The sequence below is a fragment of the Camelina sativa genome, chromosome 7 (genome assembly GCF_030686135.1).
Source record: "Camelina sativa cultivar CO46 ecotype springtype chromosome 7, ASM3068613v1".
Lineage (NCBI taxonomy): Eukaryota > Viridiplantae > Streptophyta > Magnoliopsida > Brassicales > Brassicaceae > Camelina > Camelina sativa.
The window spans coordinates 7,361,913-7,382,067 of record NC_141886.1 but is presented as its reverse complement, the minus strand read 5'-3'; the positions used below and the strand labels follow the sequence as shown (position 1 = coordinate 7,382,067).

The 20,155-nt window shown below is 32.5% G+C and overlaps 3 protein-coding genes across 3 annotated transcripts; 2 read left to right on the top strand and 1 right to left on the bottom strand.

Moving 5' to 3' along the window:
* Positions 1-2,663: 2,663 nt before the first annotated feature.
* Positions 2,664-5,887, bottom strand: LOC104700638 (elongation factor G-1, mitochondrial-like). Its single transcript, XM_087460346.1, has 6 exons — positions 5,481-5,887; positions 5,208-5,277; positions 4,852-5,073; positions 4,627-4,748; positions 4,381-4,526; positions 2,664-4,213 (listed from the first exon to the last, which is right to left on the bottom strand). The coding sequence occupies exons 2-5, from the start codon at positions 5,238-5,240 to the stop codon at positions 4,478-4,480; spliced, it is 426 nt and encodes a 141-aa protein (XP_087316472.1). The 5' UTR covers positions 5,241-5,277; positions 5,481-5,887; the 3' UTR covers positions 2,664-4,213; positions 4,381-4,477.
* Positions 5,888-6,604: 717 nt separating this feature from the next.
* Positions 6,605-7,582, top strand: LOC104700637 (UPF0481 protein At3g47200-like). Its single transcript, XM_010416172.3, has 2 exons — positions 6,605-6,966; positions 7,091-7,582. Exons 1-2 carry the CDS (start codon positions 6,747-6,749, stop codon positions 7,420-7,422), a joined length of 552 nt encoding a protein of 183 aa, XP_010414474.1. The 5' UTR covers positions 6,605-6,746; the 3' UTR covers positions 7,423-7,582.
* An 8,425-nt stretch (positions 7,583-16,007) lies between these two features.
* On the top strand, positions 16,008-18,730 carry LOC104700636 (putative E3 ubiquitin-protein ligase XBAT31). The gene is made up of 8 exons (XM_010416170.3): positions 16,008-16,585; positions 16,700-16,759; positions 16,851-16,922; positions 17,012-17,133; positions 17,217-17,357; positions 17,454-17,561; positions 17,673-17,931; positions 18,018-18,730. Exons 1-8 carry the CDS (start codon positions 16,406-16,408, stop codon positions 18,447-18,449), a joined length of 1,374 nt encoding a protein of 457 aa, XP_010414472.1. The 5' UTR covers positions 16,008-16,405; the 3' UTR covers positions 18,450-18,730.
* The last annotated feature ends 1,425 nt before the right edge of the window (positions 18,731-20,155 follow it).

Below are 20,155 nucleotides of genomic sequence, written 5' to 3'. Positions count from 1 at the left end.
CTATATTTTAATATGAGCCATTAGATATTCACAGATGGATGGAGAGAATACGAGACTTTAATTATAAAACAACAGAGGATATATATATTTTCCACATCGTGTTGAATTATTTCATGTCACATTTAAAAATCAAACTTTTAAAAACATATTATATGTTTAAATAATTTAAAATAAATAATATACTATATACTATTTCATCCAAACTCATTAAAAAATATATCATTCACTATAATTGACTGTAATATAGTTCTAAAAATGTAACATGTTTCATTTTGTTAAAATGTTTATGTATTTTTAAATATTCTCCCACGTTGTAGCGCAAATCCGATCCTAGTTTTATCTTATTTCTTTTCTCTTTTTTTTTTAGCTCAAATTTGTACCTAAATACATCTTATCAATAGAGGACAAAAAAAAAAAAAAAAAAAAAAAAACATCTCATCAAAATAGAATCCTCTTTTTTTTTTTTTTTTTTTACTTTTATCAATCTAAACCTAAATTCACCACCACCAACATACATCTATTCCGTCGAATTCATCATCGCTATCTTTATAACGACCACAATGTCCTCTATATCTACTATCATCACTAGATGTCTAGATCTCCTATGCTTTTATAGTGACTCAATTTCCAAACAGGCATAAATGAACTTAATATAGTGACTAATCAATGACCACTAACTCTCTCCCATTGACATGTACATAACTTCCAACAAAAATAATAATTATATTATTTCATTTAAAAAGTTATTTTTTCATATGTAACGCTATTTGTTTTAAAGACACTAAATTTTCTGAAATATCATGTTATTATTTCATTCGATAATTTATATTTTCTGAAAATACTGAAATTTTCACAAATTTCAAGCTAATTTACGTTTTTTCTTTTATATATTGCATTATTTTTATTTGATACATGTCATTTATAAAATTACCATGATTATTATTATTATTTTTTCTTTATCTCAACCACCTGAAATTCTTGTCTCACGCCAGATTTTCTTCACTGTAACCATCTCCCTCACGATGACCACCACCATCGCATCGACCTCAACAACCACTGCATCAACTAAATCCTAAACCTTTATAGGAGAAATTATGATTTTTTTCATTGAGTTTCGAAGTTGAAGAACTGGTATAAAGGAACTGGCAGAGATGAACTGAGTTTCACTTAGTCCACGTTCTCTAAGTGAAGAGGAGGTACGCACTTGTGAGTAAGATTTAGTTAAAGCCTCATTTCCTCTGTTGGAGGTCAGATTAACTCTTCTTCTATCACTATTCCAGGTTGAATAGTCATCTGCTGCAAGTCTGTACTAGACTCGCTTTGTCTAGATATGCTCTAAGGTAACTATATCTTCTTTTATCAGACAACAAAACGAAATACTAATAATAGGCCATGACCAGCTTTTACTTGAATGTTGTGATAATCTCATATAGTGTCTTTGGGTGAGAAGCAGCATGATATCCTGAGTTTGTCACAGAATCTCATCAACAGATGTTGTCATCCCTTATTGGAAGGTAAAACAAAGCTAGCTACTTGATTAGTATTAACTCTGTTATATGTCTCAAGCTTTTACCAAAGCTTTTATCTTGTGCCATATTAAAGCACATCAATCAATGATGTACAGTTACCAACATGGCTTCCAGGATTTGCTTACCGAGTCACAATTCAAGGTCTGTTTATTTATCTGATCTCATACATTGAATCTGATAAATCCTATGTTTCTTTGTGTAGAGTGGGCACTTTTGGTATGGAGGGAGAAGAAAAATTGTTCAACCCTCTGTCCAAGATTTCTCTAGCTCCCAGAATCTAAGGTACTTTCGTATTGTCTTATAAATGGCATGAAATCAAGTTCCCTTCTTTAACTAGTTTTTTATTTATTTATTTCATTGTGTGTGATGATTCTCTAAGCACAGTTAGATATATGTATGCTTAATGTGTGCTCTGGTTTAAAGCAATTATTGTAGGATGCACGCCCACTTCTCTGGATATTGCTGAAAGGATTTATATTCTACAGGAGGAGTCCTTTTAAAGTTTTGAAGACACTTACGGGCAAAAGATAAAAGTTTTGAAGATTATAAAATTATGGATAATATGTTTACATGAAACATTTAGACATTTATGTGTAAAATTTATACGTTTGATTAATAGAAATTTAATATGGTCCATTATAGTTTCTACTTTCAAGGTTTTCGTTGACTACTAATTCTTTTTATATTTAATAAATAATAATCAGAAAATTTAGCAATAAAGAATTGTAATCAACACAATGCGTCGGTTTATATAAACGACGTAAGTATTAACGTCAATGAATCACCGACGTTAATTACTTATAAAACCGACGGTAGATTTATGACCTTAAACATAGCGTCACTTGCTAAACCTATACAAAAAAAGTTAACGTCGAAGCTTGTTAAGTCGGTTTGAAAACCGACGTTAGAGCAACAATATCGGTAGTATATTAGGAAGGGATTGTTAAACATTGTTTTAATTTTTGATGAATTAATTGTGTTTGGTTTTGAATATAAGAACCATGATCTCTTAGTTAAAATTTTCTCTTTTATTGATAGGTTCTAATTTTGGGTCTCTTATTTTTTAAAATATTGTTTTTTTAAATTTAAAATTTTTTAATAGAATAGAAGTGGTATAAATGTGTAAACATTTAAGATTTTATAAAATTAGAAAATATTGCATTTTAATTAATTTTCAAACATACAAAACATAATAAAAACATTAATACATATTACAATAGAAGTGCAATTCATTAATGGAGAGAATGATTAATTTTAATACTGATTTGCTCCAAATTTTGCCCAAATATTCTCAACCAAATCATCTTGCAAGTATTTTTTTTTTTTCGATCACGAACATCCTTTTGAAGTTTGAGCATAGTAGCAACACATGAAGGTCTGGTTGTTGGAAGTGTGTAGTCAACTTCTGAAGCTCTATTTGACTCTAATTGTGCGAATTTATTTTCATCAAACAGAGTGTACCCATCTCGTTCGTCCTCTACTATCATATTGTGCAGTATGATACACGCTCTCATTATTTTCCCAATTTTTACCTTATCCCAAATAAGAGCCGGGTTTTTGACTATGACAAATCGAGCCTGCAAAACTCCAAAAGCACGCTCTACATCTTTACGCACAGCTTCTTGTTGTCTTGCAAATAAAGAGGCTTTTGGAGTTTGTGGCAATGGAATAGATTGGATAAAAGTAGACCATTTTGGATAAATACCATCCGTCAGATAGTAAGCCAATTTATACTCATGTTCGTTGACACTGTATTTAACTTTAGGAGCTCGACCATGCAAAATATCATCAAAGACTGGAGATTGGTCAAGAATATTGATATCGTTTAATGTACCTGGTAATCCAAAGAAAGCATGCCAGATCCAGAGATCATACGAAGCCACCGCCTCTAAAACGATTGTGGGCTTTCCAGATCCGCGGGTGTATTGACCTTTCCATGCGGTGGGACAATTCTTCCACTCCCAGTGCATACAATTGATGCTTCCTATCATGCCGGGAAATCCGCGATACTCGCCAATGTCGAGTAGTCTTTGAAGATCTGCTGGTGTGGGTCTTCTCAAGTACTCATCTCCAAATGAATTACGACTGAATCTGTAAAATTGTCCAAGCATGATAGCGCCACGGTTTCAGAAAGTCGGAGGTATTCGTCAAACACATCAGCTGCAGAACCATATGCCATCATACGAATTGTTGTTGTACACTTTTGCAATGTAGACAGACCCAACCTTTCGGTAGCATCTCTTCTTTGTTGAAAATAGGGAACTTCATTTGTGAGCTTATCCACAATACGAATGAATAATGGCTTGTTCATTCTAAAACGGCGACGGAAAATGTTGGGAGGGTAAGTAGCATCTTCACTGAAATAATCATTCCACAAGTGGTCATGACCGACTTCTCGATTTCTTTCAATGTGAATTCGCTTTTTTCTTGGTTTAGGTGGTTGTTGATGTTGGATTGGTGGAGTAAGAAGATTTTGCCAAACTTGATTGGTGATTTTATCGCATGTTTCATTAAAATATTCATCAAGTATGTCATCATCAATGCCTGACTCGACACTTACCTAAACTAACACCAAATAAATGAAGAAAGAAGAGGATGATAAATTACCTTCCTTCTTTGCCATTTAATCTTGCCCCCGCTAGTACCCACATCCCTTCCAATAAATCCAAAACATACCAAGAAGTCTGCAAACCGAAGTATCACATAACAATTATCAGAAATCATTAGCTCTAGCTTTAGGAAACGTACTCACTCTTCAGAACAGTAGAGATAATTAATAGATGACTTAAGACTTGAGAATAAAAAGCACCCAAAAACAATAGGCAATGAAGTTGAAACATCATACTTTTACCTGTTTCTCCATTGGTAACGAGGCTCTAGTTGACAACTCTTGGCTCTACAGCACTAAGAAGTTCCAGAAAGAACATTCCACTTGACAGCTTCTTCGTTTAGATACAGGCTACAAAGTAAGCAATATCACCAGCCACAACATTCTCACTGCAATTTACAGAAAATCAAAATGTCACAACATATAAAGAAATACATGTGCCCCAACTACAACATAAGCAATTCTTAAAAAAATGAATTTAACACAAACCCGTTGGATCCATGGTAGAAATTAGCTTTCACATGAATAAGGTCTACAAGACCCTGGATATTTTCTTCTAGACCAATCGGCACTTGCACAGCTGCACTATGATGTCGAAGCTTAGCTCTTGCCTAGTGAAAAGTAAGATAAAAAAAGAAGTTACAAGCATTAAAACTATACTTGATCAAACTCATTCAATAAGGAAAACATAGAAGGATCATAGGTCAAACACACTTGGTTCAAGACTTTCCATGGATCTGCTCTCATTATATCAAGCTTGTTGATGAACGCAACTCTGGGGACTTCATATCTCCTCATTTGCCTATCAATTGTAATATACTGACTTTGTACACCACCAACACTGCACAGAACTAGAATCGCACCGTCTAGTACATGTAGTGCCCTCTCCAATTCAATGGTGAAGTCAACGTGACCAGGCATATCAATAATATTAACCTGAACAACAATCAAAAAATTGAAATCCAATAGGATTAAGACTTCGATTCAGCAAAGTAAACGAATCTAATAAGAAATCGAGAATTACAGAATCAGTAAGAAACTACAACAGGCTGAAAAAGGCAGGAGGTTACCGGCTCATTAATAATTCCACCTTCTTGAGCCATCTCCAGCTTTCTTAAATGTCAACAATTACTTCCTAATCTGATCAATGAAAACCATCAGTTTGAATGGATCGGATATGATAAACAATCTCAAACTCAATCGATAAAATTACAAATCTTCAGACCCAGTGTAACAAAATCCCAAGGTTTACGAACTTGCAACAATCTAATAACCATAATTTGGGATCAAACATCAAACAACCATAATTTGGGATCAACAATCAAACAACCCTAGTTCTTTACCTAATCGCGAAATCTTCTCCGCTACACATCACCTCTGCCGATTCAATCCCCTCCGCTACGCATCACCTCTGACCTCATCCTCATCTGATTCCATATCTTTCGATTCCATCTTCTTCCTTTGTCGAATCGAGATTCTATCGCGAGAGAAAGAGAGAAAGACAGAGAGAAAAAGAAAAAAAAATTCTCTTGGGCATAATTTTTTTTTCTTCTTCTATTAATTTCTTTAGCCAACAGAAACATGATATGTAGAAACTCTTATTCCAAATTTGAGTATACTAAATAAGAGATCCTTTTATCTTTTTTCTTTTATCTGATTTATTTTTTTTCTACAAAACATTTAAAACTTCTCTTAAAATCTCTTAAAACCTCCCCATGGAGAAGGTCTTATATTATTAAAGTCGGTCACTAACCGACGCTAGACATAAAAAAAACCGACGTTAAATGCCCCTTTTTTGTAGTGATTATGCTTACCCCACCTTAAAAAGAGAATAGTTAAGTGACCAAAGGTCGATAACTTGATTAGAAATTGTATCCTGAAATATTGAATGAGGTCAGAACGTTCCAGTTAACAAAAAAAAAAAAAAAAAAAAAAAAAAAAAAAAAAAAAAAAGATAGCACAAATGCTAAACATGAGAAACTTGTGTGAGAAAACATTGGATGATCCAATGTGTTCCCCGTTGGACTTTTTTTGTTTTTTTTTTTTGTCTCAATCCTGACAGCATAATTCTTTGCTCGAAGGATGATGAAAACAACAGCAAATAAAGAGAATAGAAATTAGAAAAGTTGGGATGATGTTTTCCCGAGGTCAGAAGCAATATAAAAATACCTGGGTAAAGATAGCTTCACACTCACGTCATTATATTTCTCTATCGTCCTTTTTGTAATCTTTATATAAATCCCTAGTACCTATTATAATCCAAATTACAACATTATTTTAACAAAAAAAAATTCAGAAGCTTATAAATCCCTTCAATAGAAATCTCGTTATCACTATCGACAACATTCATCATGGCCCAGGTATGACGAAAACTAAATAACTTTAACTTATGTTTTATGAAATTTATTTAACTTAAGTCTTACAAATACGTATTAAAACTATCATAATGCTAAAACTAAATTAGTAGAGTTTTGTTTCGGTGTGTCCGCGTGGAAACACTTGATTTGAAAAAAGAACAAATTAGTAGAGTTTTGGCAGAGACACCAAAAAACATAACGAGGCTGGCCAGCGCAGACAAACTAGACAGTGCAGGGGTGGATTTTGTGAATATGTACGAGGGAAGTGATGTATCATTGGTGATTAAATTCGAGCGTGGAATCTTGTTTTTGCCTTGTTTCACAGCAGATGACTACACCGAGAGGGTTATGAGAAATTTAATGGCACTTGAGCAATGTCATTACCCTCTCACTGCTTATGTTTGTAACTACATCGCCTTTTTGGATTTCCTCATCGACAGCGAGCAAGATGTTGACTTGCTTGTCAAGAAAGGTTAGAAACAAAAGTTTACAAGGATCAAACTTAGTTAGTATATGCAGTTACATTTCTTTTCTTTTTTCTTTCTTTCTTTCTTTCAGTTATGAGATTCCTAATTAACACATTTTTACATAAAAAGGAATTGTAAAGAACTCGTTTGGACATAAAGAATCGGTGGCAGAAATGGTGAACAAGCTGTGTTTAGGGATCGTGGATTTTGGATCTCACTACTACTTTTTAGCCGAAGCCCTCAACAAACACTACGACAATCGTTTCATCAGATCTATTGTTGCCACTTCGGTCGCCACTCTTCGGCGAAATTATTTCAGTGACTTTTGGACCGGAACTGCCACCGTCGCATCCGTTGTTATTGTCGTATTGACTTTGATTGGGACGGTGGCTTCCGTTCTCCAAGTGACGCAGAACGACAATAAGTCTTTGCCGTCTCCGGCTCCGCCCCGAGGACTGTAAATAATATAGTGTTCTTGTTATACACGAAACTGTACTGTATTTGTTTTTCTTTTTCTCCAACACAATAATGTCTTAATATATAGTTTGTATTTCTCTTAATCTTACTCAATTCTCATAATGAATTTGAAAGAAAAAAAACTTATGAAAGTACTAATTAACATTTGAGGTGTAACTTATAATCAAAAGTTTAATATTTTGGTAATAATATTGACAACTTCATTTGGATATGGTCGTTAATGGGTATAGCCGTTAATGGATATGGTCGCTAAGGGATACAATTACTATTTGTCCACAGTTAAAATGATCAACGTTGGATGAGTCTACATGTGTTTGCATCCCATTTTGCATCCCAGTTAAAATCTTTTGCATCCCATTTTGACCGCTCTACTTTTAGGGATGCAAAAGATTTTCAGAAAAATCATACATCCTATATAAGTTTGTCTAAACGCTACTTAACCACAGAATTTTGAAAAGATCCAATGTATTAGTGCTGATACGATTGTACTATCATTAAGTATTTTTTAGTTACTGGAAGGTATAACTATATACATTGCCAGCAATAAGTGAATAACACTAAGCACAATTGAGTAAACGGTGAGAGATATTGCTCTCGAATAGGGTTACAATTCTCTAGATGAAGTTTGAATCCCGATTTTATTTCATGTTCCTCTAAAAATATATCAACTTGGTATTTTCTTTAATGGATAATATATCATGGATAAATTTGGTATCATTCTATAATATATCATATGTTTATACGAAAAATATAAATTATTTTAACAGTTAGATGACTCTATAGATAAGTAACATGAGATCATGCATTCTGTAATAATTAAGTACCAGAAGTATGATAATTCTTATGATTACATAGACAATATTATGCCACTGAAATGATATTCCATCCTACAATAGTTTAAATGAGAGAAATCATCCAACAAATTATGTCAACTTATTTTTAGTCTTGACCCAAAAAAATACTATAATTATTCTAATGCTAATGCTCTGCTTGATAAAAACTAAAATGTTCGGTATATTGTGGGCTTTAACGCAGTGCTGGTTTGACGAATCAAACTATTTGGGCTTAAGAGTTAAGACCCTTTGGATCTGTTCGCCAACGGTCCTCACACAATACAAGTAGAGATCTTACGGCATTAGTAAGTTAGATTAAACGACGAAAATCATAATATCGAAAGGTCAGCTAATTTGGGATTTTTCTCATCTCCATTTAAAGGACCATTGTGAGCCACCTAATTGCGTATAAACGAACCCATGAAAGCTACTTACCAATTAAACATCTAATTAACTATCTTAATCACATCTTAATCATGCTTCCCATTGGACAAACATAGCTCTTACATAGCTTTGTAACATTTATTATTCATTCATATTAGGTGGACACTAATTTTGTATTTTATATTAGCATTTTCGAGATGTCTTATTTGAAAATTCATCATACATCTTCAATTTGGTTCTCTCTTATAGTATAAATTATGTTAAATGTTTGAAAAGGTATATATGGCAGATATTACAACTTTATCATTCAAATCCAATTTTGATTTCTTTTCATTTAGACCCATGGCCTACATAAATAGCTCTCATATATCATTCATCCATACTAAATTTATCAAGTGGATTTTTTTTTATAGTTCAAGTGGATTCTTAAATATTAGTATAACCTAAGTGGAAGAATCTTAAGGAATCTTATGTCACTTGATTTAACCTTAGAAGATGTCATATGTAATTAAGTCGTGCAAGTTATAGAATCTGAGTTATTTGATTCTCTGATATTATCAACTATCGGAGAAAGATTTTCACCTGAAAACATTGCAAGTGATTAACTTAGTTGCAATACCCCATAAATAAATAATTGCATCAATCAACCACAGATTTCAAAAGAATATATCACTTTTCTTTGACACACAACAGTAGTGATGTGAGAAAATTTACACGCATCAAACCCACAAGGCCACAAGTTGATTAACCATGAAACAAAGTTAGAAAAAAATCTATAAAAATATCATCTCTACCAAAAGAGAGGAAATAGAGCAATCATAGGACTTGATAAAAAACTAGACTTCACATAACCAAAAGAGAGGAGATTAAGCAATCATGTTATAACTATCACTATCTTGAAACATGTTCGATGCCCAGCTAGTCATATAGTTCTTCTTGACTTGACCATCGAAAATTTTCGTGAAGACGCACTCATCTATTTTGGTTTTTCGAGTTTTTTTTTTTTTTTTTTAACTATGTTACGGTTGCAGGTGCAAAAAAGTTTGGATACCACTTTCAAGATATTATATACAAAAGATTATGACAGATGGATCATATCCTAAAATTTTATATTGTTTTCATCATTCGAAGTTTTCCACCGATAAACATATTCAACCATCAAATACATATGTTGTATGTTAATCGTTGTTATCAATATAAATAGTTAACTTCAACCAAAAGAACAAAATCATTATATGAAAATCATTTTCCTTAAATTTAGCCTTTTTGTCAAAAGTTTTAGGTCATCAAATTAATATGAGTTGGTATATTTTTGTTTCCATCACTATCAAACCAGTTATCGAAATGTAGATGGCATTTCTATTGACCAGCAAATTAGTGTATTAGACATCCATTTGCATCCATGGTCTCTACTAATTTTTGTATAATGATTTTTTTTGTTTTGCCCGCAATTTTTGTATAATATATAAGCGATACTTTTCATGTTTGTATTTATATATTTAACTTTTTTTTTTTAGTTTGGGATACTTAACTTCAGATCCCAGTATATGTAAAATTCGTATTTTATATATTAACTTCTGTTTTATATTTTAACTTTGAATTTTCACTATTTATTTAATTTAACGAATATCATTAACTTGATTGCCTAATAAATCGAACGTATCTGAATTAGAATTTTGAATAGTTTAATTATTAGAAGCACCAGAAAGTAGTACGTACTCTTTGTTAATTACTTTGCACCGACGTTATGAATCCATCTGCCTAAATTTCATACTTTTGGTTCTACGCTTTAATAAATAAGAACTTTATTATAACAATAGCCATAGTTAAAAAAAGTCTATCTAAAATATTTTACTACTACAACAATACAAAACAAGAAACGTCGATTTCTCCAATTTCAGAATATATAACATTTATATAAGCTTTTTATTAAGAAGAACGATTCCTTCGTTGACTTTTTGAATCCATTCTCGAGTTCATACTAGTTCATAAAAATACTTGGTATTGGTAACATGAGATTGTTTAATTATGTACTTCTGCAGAGAAAGTTAATATACTCCACTTGTTTAGCAGATGCAACTATATAAATATGAATACATATGTAGTAGCAAATTGGTGAAACTTGAAATCATGAAAGTGTGAAAATAAAAAAGACAAGTCGAAGATAATTTTTTATAAAGAAAAATGAAGAGACATGGAAGTAAGAAATGTCGGTGAAAATAAAAAGACGAGAAAAATGTCGAGAGAGTCTGACAAAGCTCGCGTGCCGATCAATTATTCAGTTTAGTATATTCAGGAGTTTGTCTCCCGTTTTACAATATCATAATGTACAAGTCCAAAAAATCACTTCTGCACTACCACCTTTGATATTATCAACAAACTCCATCTACCGTACGCTTTTATTTTTATTTATTCAGGGTTATTATAATGTTTTTCCACAAACCCTACATATCCTTTTAATAATAACTTTTTTTATAACGATGATTCGTTTACCTAATAAATAACAGATGAGAATATAAACAAATCATGCAAAAGATTGAGAGATATACGAGTCACTTCTTTATTAGATTCAACAAGAATATGAGATACTTATCTATTGATATGACGTTTCTTCTGTGGGTATCTTTTATTTATTTTGATCAACATTCATTCGAATAGTGAAATCAAATCATAAAAAGCATTTCTGAGCGAGTGATAGATGCTTTTGATGATAAAAAGTAAAATAAAAAAACGGAAATCAAATGGCAAACGACCGTGAAAAAAGTTTTTTTTCACCTTCGATTTTTTCACCTTCGATCTCTCGTAGTTATATTACTCGTATAGACAATGATTACGGAAATATGTAAGCATCATCACCAAAAACAAATGGTAAATACCAAAACATGAGAAGACAAAATAATAGTGTGCTTGTTGTAATGCTCAGAACAGTAGACAAGGGTTCCATGACTATCAAATCACTTCATTAATACAATTTAATGTCAATGCCCAATAATCCAGAGTTTCATTGGACAACAAATCTGATGGTAGTTGATAATAATTGTTATGTGTATCTAAAGGAAAAAAAAAAGTAGAAAACATGAATGTCTTATTTCTTAAGATATAGTTATAGAAATTAGATATCTTCGATTGTTTATATTATTTCATAAGGTAAGAAATTGTACGTACCTAACATGGAATCTTTCTTTTTTTTTTTGTAATCTTGCCCATGCTTTCAATTAAATTACGTTTGTAATTCGTAAAAAAAAAAAAAAAAAAATTGGTGGACCCTAAAACAGTCATGTCGCTATAGGTTACTATGCATGACAAAAAGTAAAACACACAGTAAAAAAAAAAGAGGATAATTAAGAAAAAAGGTTTTCATTTCATTAGATTAAGAAATATTTTTCAGATTAAGAAATAATCCTTATTTAGAAGAGCCATTGGAGAGGTGATTTCTAAATCCATATGAAATTGTAAATTCTCAAAATCAACACACATGGATTTTGAAATAATATGTTTTATCCTTGGATTTGAATCCTTCTATTTTACACTTACAAATCCATTTAAAACATATTGTGGATTTTGAAATCCAAAATCAAATCATTAAATGAATAACATGAGATTTTAACAAGTATTTGTAAATCATAGAACCAATAACACATAATTTTAATAAGTATTTTAAAATCAATGATTGAATAACATATGATTTTTGTTTGGATTTCCAAATCCATTAAAATCATAGAACCAATAACCCCTCTTAGATTTTATGATTTAGTATAAAATTAATTTATAGGCTTTCTGTTAGTCTCATAAAAATGAAAAACGTGATGATTAGTTGAATACAAAAATGAGACATGCTTAAGGACCCCCTACCCATACCAACAACACGCTTTGAATCATCTTCGATTGATGATAATTGAGTCATGCATAGTAAACGCTACTACGACTATTCATTACTAAATTATTTGGTCAACTATATTAGAATATTTCCCTTCATTTTATATGATAGTAGTATAGTATGAATATGTAGATATTATGCGTGGTGGTTTGTCAAAGTGAACGCACAAATCAATGGAAAGACAAAAAAAAAAAAAAAAAAAACACCATCAGTGAGAAGCCTTATAAAACATACAACTAAAAATCATGTATATTTAATATCACTAGTAAATAGATTTTATAGCAAATTAAATAGCTTTTAGTATGGGTAGATTGGAGTGTATACTAACTCTTTTTCTTTTCCTTGAGTATGAATGAGAGAGTAGTACTGGACAAGTACCTAGTGAACAAATTTATTGTTTTGTTGGAATACTTTTTTGATGAATAATTTGATACGGCCGTAAAATTAACTCAGTGGGGCGACCAATCTTATTAATAAACTCATCGCACATATGTTGTTAAATAAAAAACAAATTATGGAACATTTAGGTGTACCAAGTCCGAAGATGCAAACAATTTTAGCCGCAAAAGAAAGGTTTGTGTCTACAAATTTTGTATCAAATCATAATGTTTATTTAACTATAAAGCCAGTCTAAGGTCAACAAATTTTGGGCCAATATGGCAGTATTCCAAATAGATCTATCTATTTTTTTTTGTTTTTTGAAACGTCGTATTGTCATTAATAGAGTGTAGAGAAGCAGATCATTAGAGACACGTACCGTTTGTTTGATGCATCATGCATGTGTCTGTGACTCTATGCCAAGTGATCATTGGTGATTCGTCCATCTTAAAATATAGTATTATTTATATACCCATATAGTTTGCTTTACAATCTCTGAATTCTATGTTTAAGATCATCCAACATCCCAGTTTCACCGTCGTAAGTTAAGGCCCTTCTTTAAAAGGAAGTTTTTAACCCAATTTACAAGTTGGACACAATAAGATCCTAAATAGTCTAGAGTTAAAGTGAACTATGTACGAGGACGATACATCAACTGCAAGAAAATTATTATATGAAACACCATCATCACGAGATTTATGACAGATCTTAGTCGTACGTACATAAATTTGCTGACAGATTTGTATGATATTTGCAATGATTTTTATTTTTATTTTCTTACCAAATTTGCAGTAAAAACACACATATATATATATAAAATTCTGAAATACAGATTCTAAAAATCGATCTTAATATTTAATTACATTTTAGTTAAACAAGCATGTTGAAGTCTAGGGAAGCGAAGGTCATCAAATGGCCACTTGGACCCCGATGAGAAAAATTCAAGTGGGATGCCTTGTTGGCTTTAGTATAATATTGACCACAAATTTATATGCTTTTAGTTCTATATTTCTATATAAATATATACTGAGTAAAAATATTCCATAATTTGAATATATGTATACATTAGTGTGTTTCTTTTTCTTAAAATATCCAAGGAAGAGTGCCTAAGCATTTTGGAACCATTTATTTTTTAAAATTTAACTTTAGAATATACCATATAGTAAATAAACCACATGTTAGTAAAAAAAAAAAAGATGGATGAAAGATATAGTAATTTCGATTTTTTTTGTCAAAAAAATGATGGATGAAAGCTGGGTTATATATTATGTATTCATTATCAAAATAGCATGGTGTTTTGGTTGGGTTTACTTTTAACAAATAACATAATGAACAAAAAGAAGACCAATTAGGGTTCTTCTTCCACAATAATTTTTTTGTTATGACGTCATGATGGTTTAGAGATAAAAATAAAACATCTATTGAAATAAAATATAGAAAAATTAGAAACAACTATAAAATATTAGAAATTACTAAAAGAAAAATATAGAAAAATTTATCCAAACTCAAATCATTCCATATTTAAATACTACTTTTTAAGAGTTTAAAATTCAATGCATCAGTGACAATAATCTCGCGCACCATGGTCATTACAGAACTGTATGCCATTAAACAAATAAAAAATTACAAACATAAAATTAAGTGTAATTTGTATTGATAAACTGTTAAAAAAAAAGAGTAAAATACCCCTTGAGTTCGAAACTGCTTCGAACGAGTGACAATTTATTTTAAAATGATTGTTCAATTGTTGGTCCCAGCGGGAGGTAATGTACATATTGCGTTAACATTAGTCTGATAGAAGGACGAGTTTTCATTAGCATGCAGAAGAAAAACATAATATTGTGGTACAAATTTTATTGAACATACTTGTTTGCGAATAATTGAACTTGTTGGTTATGGGGAACACTATGTGCTATATTCTCGATGAACATAGGATAGACGATTCAATTTGTAAAGAGCGAACCATGTTAAAAAAAAAAAAATTTGTTTGATGAAAGTAGGAAAGTACTCTGTTTGACACTCAAGTCATAATTGAACAACAAAACTAATGCAGGAGCCAACTTTTGCAAGATAACGAATGGTGGTAGTTATGGACCAGGTCAAGAAAGATTCAAAGTTCAATTTATTATTTGTGGATTTAAGGAGGCAAACTTCTAGAATTGGATTGGAACTCTCGGAAAAACATGATGTTTATGATGTTGATGCACCATGTATATGTGTATTAAGGCTTCATCAGCTCCTAATGGTTGTTCCATTGCCGACAAGTCTAAGAAGTGGGTCAGAGACATGGTTCCTCGAGGTACCATTTTATGGGTTGAGCCACACATGCTCACCATGCATTTTTTTTTTTGGTATGGTTAGGTAGTTTGTTGATCTCTAGTATATTATTTATGAATCTTGGTCACATGTTATGATCCTACTAATTGCAAAAAATAACTTTTACAATTGGCCTCACTCTCGTCTCGCACAACACGGGTATAAAGCTCCTAAAAACCAATATGTGAGAATGAGATATAGTTTAAATGATTGCACAACTCATCTGAATTGTTTTTAGCCATGAAAAAAAGAAATAAGGAAAATTAGCTCATGTCTAATTAAATAAATTAAATAATTAGAAAAGTCATTATACAAATGGTTTCTGATCCAATATGGGGGACTAAAACAATCAGAATAATAGTAACAATATGGGGGACTAAAATAATAATAACTAGGCTTTTTATACTTTTATGCATCCATATTGAGCTACTTTGTTACAATAACAATTTATATAAATAAACAAATATTTTTAAATTTTAGTGTATTTGTTACAGTAACAATTTAGGTAAACATCAATAACTATTTTGAAATTTAGACTAATTAGAAATAGATACCATTCAACCTAGATAGTGTATACAATAAATAATGTGACTGTATGACTGTCTGACTGTTTTGAGTTTTGATATAAACTTTAATACGATTTTGGACTAAGTTTAAAAAAAAAAATCTAACAACTTTTTTCCTTATTATCCCACAAAAATTCCAGTTTAATCCATGTAATTTAGATTAATACAAAAAAAGCCAAAAAATTTAAAAAGAGAAAATATCTGACAAGCTGCCCGAAATCACAAGTAAATGTAAACAAAACTGACACGGGCAACTTCAAATAAAATAAATAAAACTGCCCGTCGTCGTCTCTCTTTCTCTCTTTTTTTTTTTTTAACACTTCACTTTACCAAAAAAAAAAAAAAGATTTAAAAATTAATATCTTCTCTTACTCTCTTCCTCAATGTGTGTACATAAATGTGAAACTTCCCTCTTCTCCCATTCTTAAATCCTCCCACCACCACAACCACCGTTCTCCGTCACGGTGGCGCTTTTTTCTCTCATCGGAGCGCCTCACCGGTGGCAGACGGTGTCGTTGTTCCTCCTCTCCTAATTCAAAACCTCTCCCATCACAGCTCTACGGTGCGTTTTCGTTCGTGCGTATCTCTATTAGAAAAAAAGCCTTCGAGAGAGATGGGGCAGAGTTTGAGCTGTGGAACGAGACCGGAGCACGGGATTTTCGCCTCTATACAGTGCGGAGATATTATCACTGTTCGTCGTGTGATGACGGCGGAGCCTAGTTTGTTGAATCAGACTACTTCTTATGATCGTCACTCTGTTCTTCATGTCGCTGCTGCTAATGGTCAGATCGAGGTTAGTTTTAGCTGTTTTTTAACGAGATATCGCCGGAATCTGGTGGTTTTTGTCTCAGATTCGCCGGAGCCCCGGAGATTCGATGGTTGTTACTGATGCATCTCTCTGATGCAGATTTTGTCTTTGCTCTTGGAACGATTTACGAATCCAGATTTGTTGAATCGTCACAAGCAGGTTCTGATTTCGCATTTGATCTAAGTTTGATTGTGTAATTTTTTGTTTTTGCTGATTTTTTTTTGTTTGGTCTTGATTTTGATTCTTGTAGACTCCGTTAATGTTGGCGGCGATGTATGGGAGGATCTCTTGTGTGAAGAAGCTCACTGAAGTTGGAGCTAATGTGCGTTTTCTCTCTATAATGTTCTTCTTTATCTTTTTTAAGCTATTACGATTTGGATTTTGAAAATTTTGTGGTGGATCTCTCTGTAGATTTTGATGTTTGATTCTGTGAATCGAAGAACATGTTTGCATTACGCTGCGTATTATGGACATGCGAACTGTGTTCAAGCGATTCTCTCTGCTGCTCAGTCAAGTCCCGTTGCTGTTCATTGGTGAGTCTGTGATCCTTCTCTTGAATTCTTGATCAGTTTTTCAATCGAAGTCTTGAATGAGAATGTTTACACTGGATTTTTAGGGGATATGCGAGATTTGTGAACATAAGAGATGATAAAGGAGCGACTCCGTTGCATCTAGCTTCTCGGCAGAGACGGCCTGAATGTGTGAATGTGTTGTTGGACAGTGGTTCTCTTGTTTGTGCATCTACTAGTGTATATGGGTAAAGGATTCTCTCGTCATGCAAAATTTTACATTTGGAATCAACATTTGTTAGAAGTCGGAACTGATCCTTTTAAGTTTTTTTTTGTTGAAACAGTTCTCCAGGGAGCACACCTCTCCATTTGGCAGCTAGAAGTGGATCTATTGATTGTGTCAGAAAGCTGCTTGCTTGGGGTGCTGATCGTCTTCAGAGAGACGCTTCTGGGTATATATTATAAACATTTTCTTTTGCTAGCTACTACCTAAACTTTGTGGGAAAGATCTTGTTCTTGTTTTCAGAACATATTTAACTTGAATCTTGAAATCTCTTTTTCAGGAGGATACCCTATGTGGTAGCAATGAAGCATAAGCATGGAGCATGTGGAGCATTGCTAAACCCGTCCTCTGCAGAGCCTCTCGTTTGGCCATCACCATTAAAGTTTATCAGCGAGCTTGATGATGAGGCGAAACTTCTCTTAGAGCAGGCTCTAATGGATGCTAACAGGGAGAGAGAGAAAACTATCCTCAAGGGAACTGCTTACTCCTTACCATCACCCTCTTTCTCCGACACTGCCTCAGATGATAACATGTCGGAGGTAATAATATAACACCCTTTTACATGACCAGTGGTTTTTCTAGTTTATAGAACACATTTTAACTTGGTATAAAAACTTGTCTGTAGGTGAGTGATACGGAACTGTGCTGCATTTGCTTTGAGCAAGTATGCACGATTGAAGTGAAAGACTGTGGTCACCAAATGTGTGCACAATGCACACTTGCACTGTGCTGTCACAACAAACCAAACCCAACAACGTCAACCGTGACTCCACCGGTCTGCCCGTTCTGTAGAAGCACAATCGCGCGGTTAGTCGTCGCCCAGAACAACAACAACAACGAAAAGAGCAAAAGCCTAGATGATGTTGTTGTTGTTGATCTCGAGGCAGGTGATGTAAGCTCGTCCAAATTCAGAAAGCACAGAAGATCAATAAACATTGGCGAAGAAAGCAGCAGTTTCATGGGACTATCAAGCATTGGATCGTTCGGAAGAATAACTGGCCGTGGCTCGGGAAGGATCGCAGCCGACAACGAGCTGATGGACAAACCAATATTGTGAGGATCGAATCAGGTCGCGACATTTTGGGCGCTTGTTGAGGGAAGAAAGTGACAGATGATGAGGAGGTAAAATTGTGAGAATGTATAAAATATAGATGAATTTATGTAGATCTTTTGTTGGGGAGGGGGAGATTGAAATAAGGAAAGAAAAAAAAGATGGGAAGTTGTGTAATGCAAGGAAGGAATTGTTGTTTCTTTGATTAAGTTTGGCCAAAATGGTTTGTTGTTGTTATTATTTGGTTACTTGATATGAAAGGGATGCCCCCCATAATCATTTTTGTCTTTGTCTCTCCTTTTTTTAGTTATATTCTCCCTAAACTTGATTGTTTTTACCCAAATATAAGACATTTCGCCCATTTTTCAAATGTGAGATGGGAACAAATGTGATGTGAACGGCTGCTGCTAATAAGTCGCCAAACGTGGAGTCAGGAAAAGAAGAAGAAAAGGGTTCTCGGTGGTGTATGGGTATATCATTTGACCCTACACGATCCAATCGCTTTCTATCTCTCCCTCAACTTGTGGTCTCAACTCTCAAGCAAAATATATATATTTTTTTTTGATTTTGGCTCTTTGCACTTAACTAAAATATCTAAACTTTTTTTTTTTAACATTGGTCAATTTAGATCAACTAGTAAGATACACATGGCCACTTTTTGTTTATTCGTGGACTATTAGTTTTATACGTCAAGACTCTTGCTATATTGTATATAGGGGAGACCGATTCGGTGGATATTTTATTTATGTTTAATTGAATTATGGAAAAGTAAACCTACTGATTATGACAATTATAAAACTAGACAAACGAAAAGAATGAGTGATTGATTTCTTAACTTTTATATGTCTAAAACGTGTTTGAGCCGAAAGAGTAGGTTGAATCGATGTCGAGAAGAGATTAACTTTTTTTTTTTTCTTTCTGGAAAAGTATTAAAAAAAAACTACAGGTGAAAAATGAATCGACTATCATATCGTTTTAAACAAAAATATTCATAGAAATTCAAATCAATTTCGTAAAAAAGTATAATAATTTTAAATCAAAATATACTATTGGAATAATCCTACTATATTAATTGAGAAGTACAAATATAAAACTAACATTAGAATATATAAAAAATTACAATGAAATGCAATTAGAAATAGTACAAACAAGAATAAAATTATTAAGGGTACTAAAGACAATTAGTCATCTAATTAAAAATATTAATTGGCGTAAAACTAAAAATCAGTGCAACTAAATACCGATATACTTGCACCTAAAATATTCTCTATCATATTCTTTCTCTCCCATTTACACGAAGGTGAAGAAAACAATAAGATGAAAAGCCCCATCACAATCTATATGTAATTATGTTTCGATATTATCATTAGAAAAAATTTCACAGAACTAACATATTTAATTACTGCTAAAAAGGTTCTTAGCGATCAATTTAAACAAAGCATAACCATTGACGATGTACCCACCCGATAAATAGAAGTAAAATACGGGACAATGATTTATCAGACTCTTCAAGTGGTAGATATAATTTCCACAGAACTTGACTTATTTAACTAATTGTAAATGAATCACTCTGTTCATGCATTTTTAAAATGTAGATGATTCAGAAGATTATGGTGAGCAAGTTTTCGATGGTAGTAGTTAAAAAGCATGATCTAAAACAATATTATATAAATTCTGTAAAAAACATTTTTAACATACAAATTTATTATATA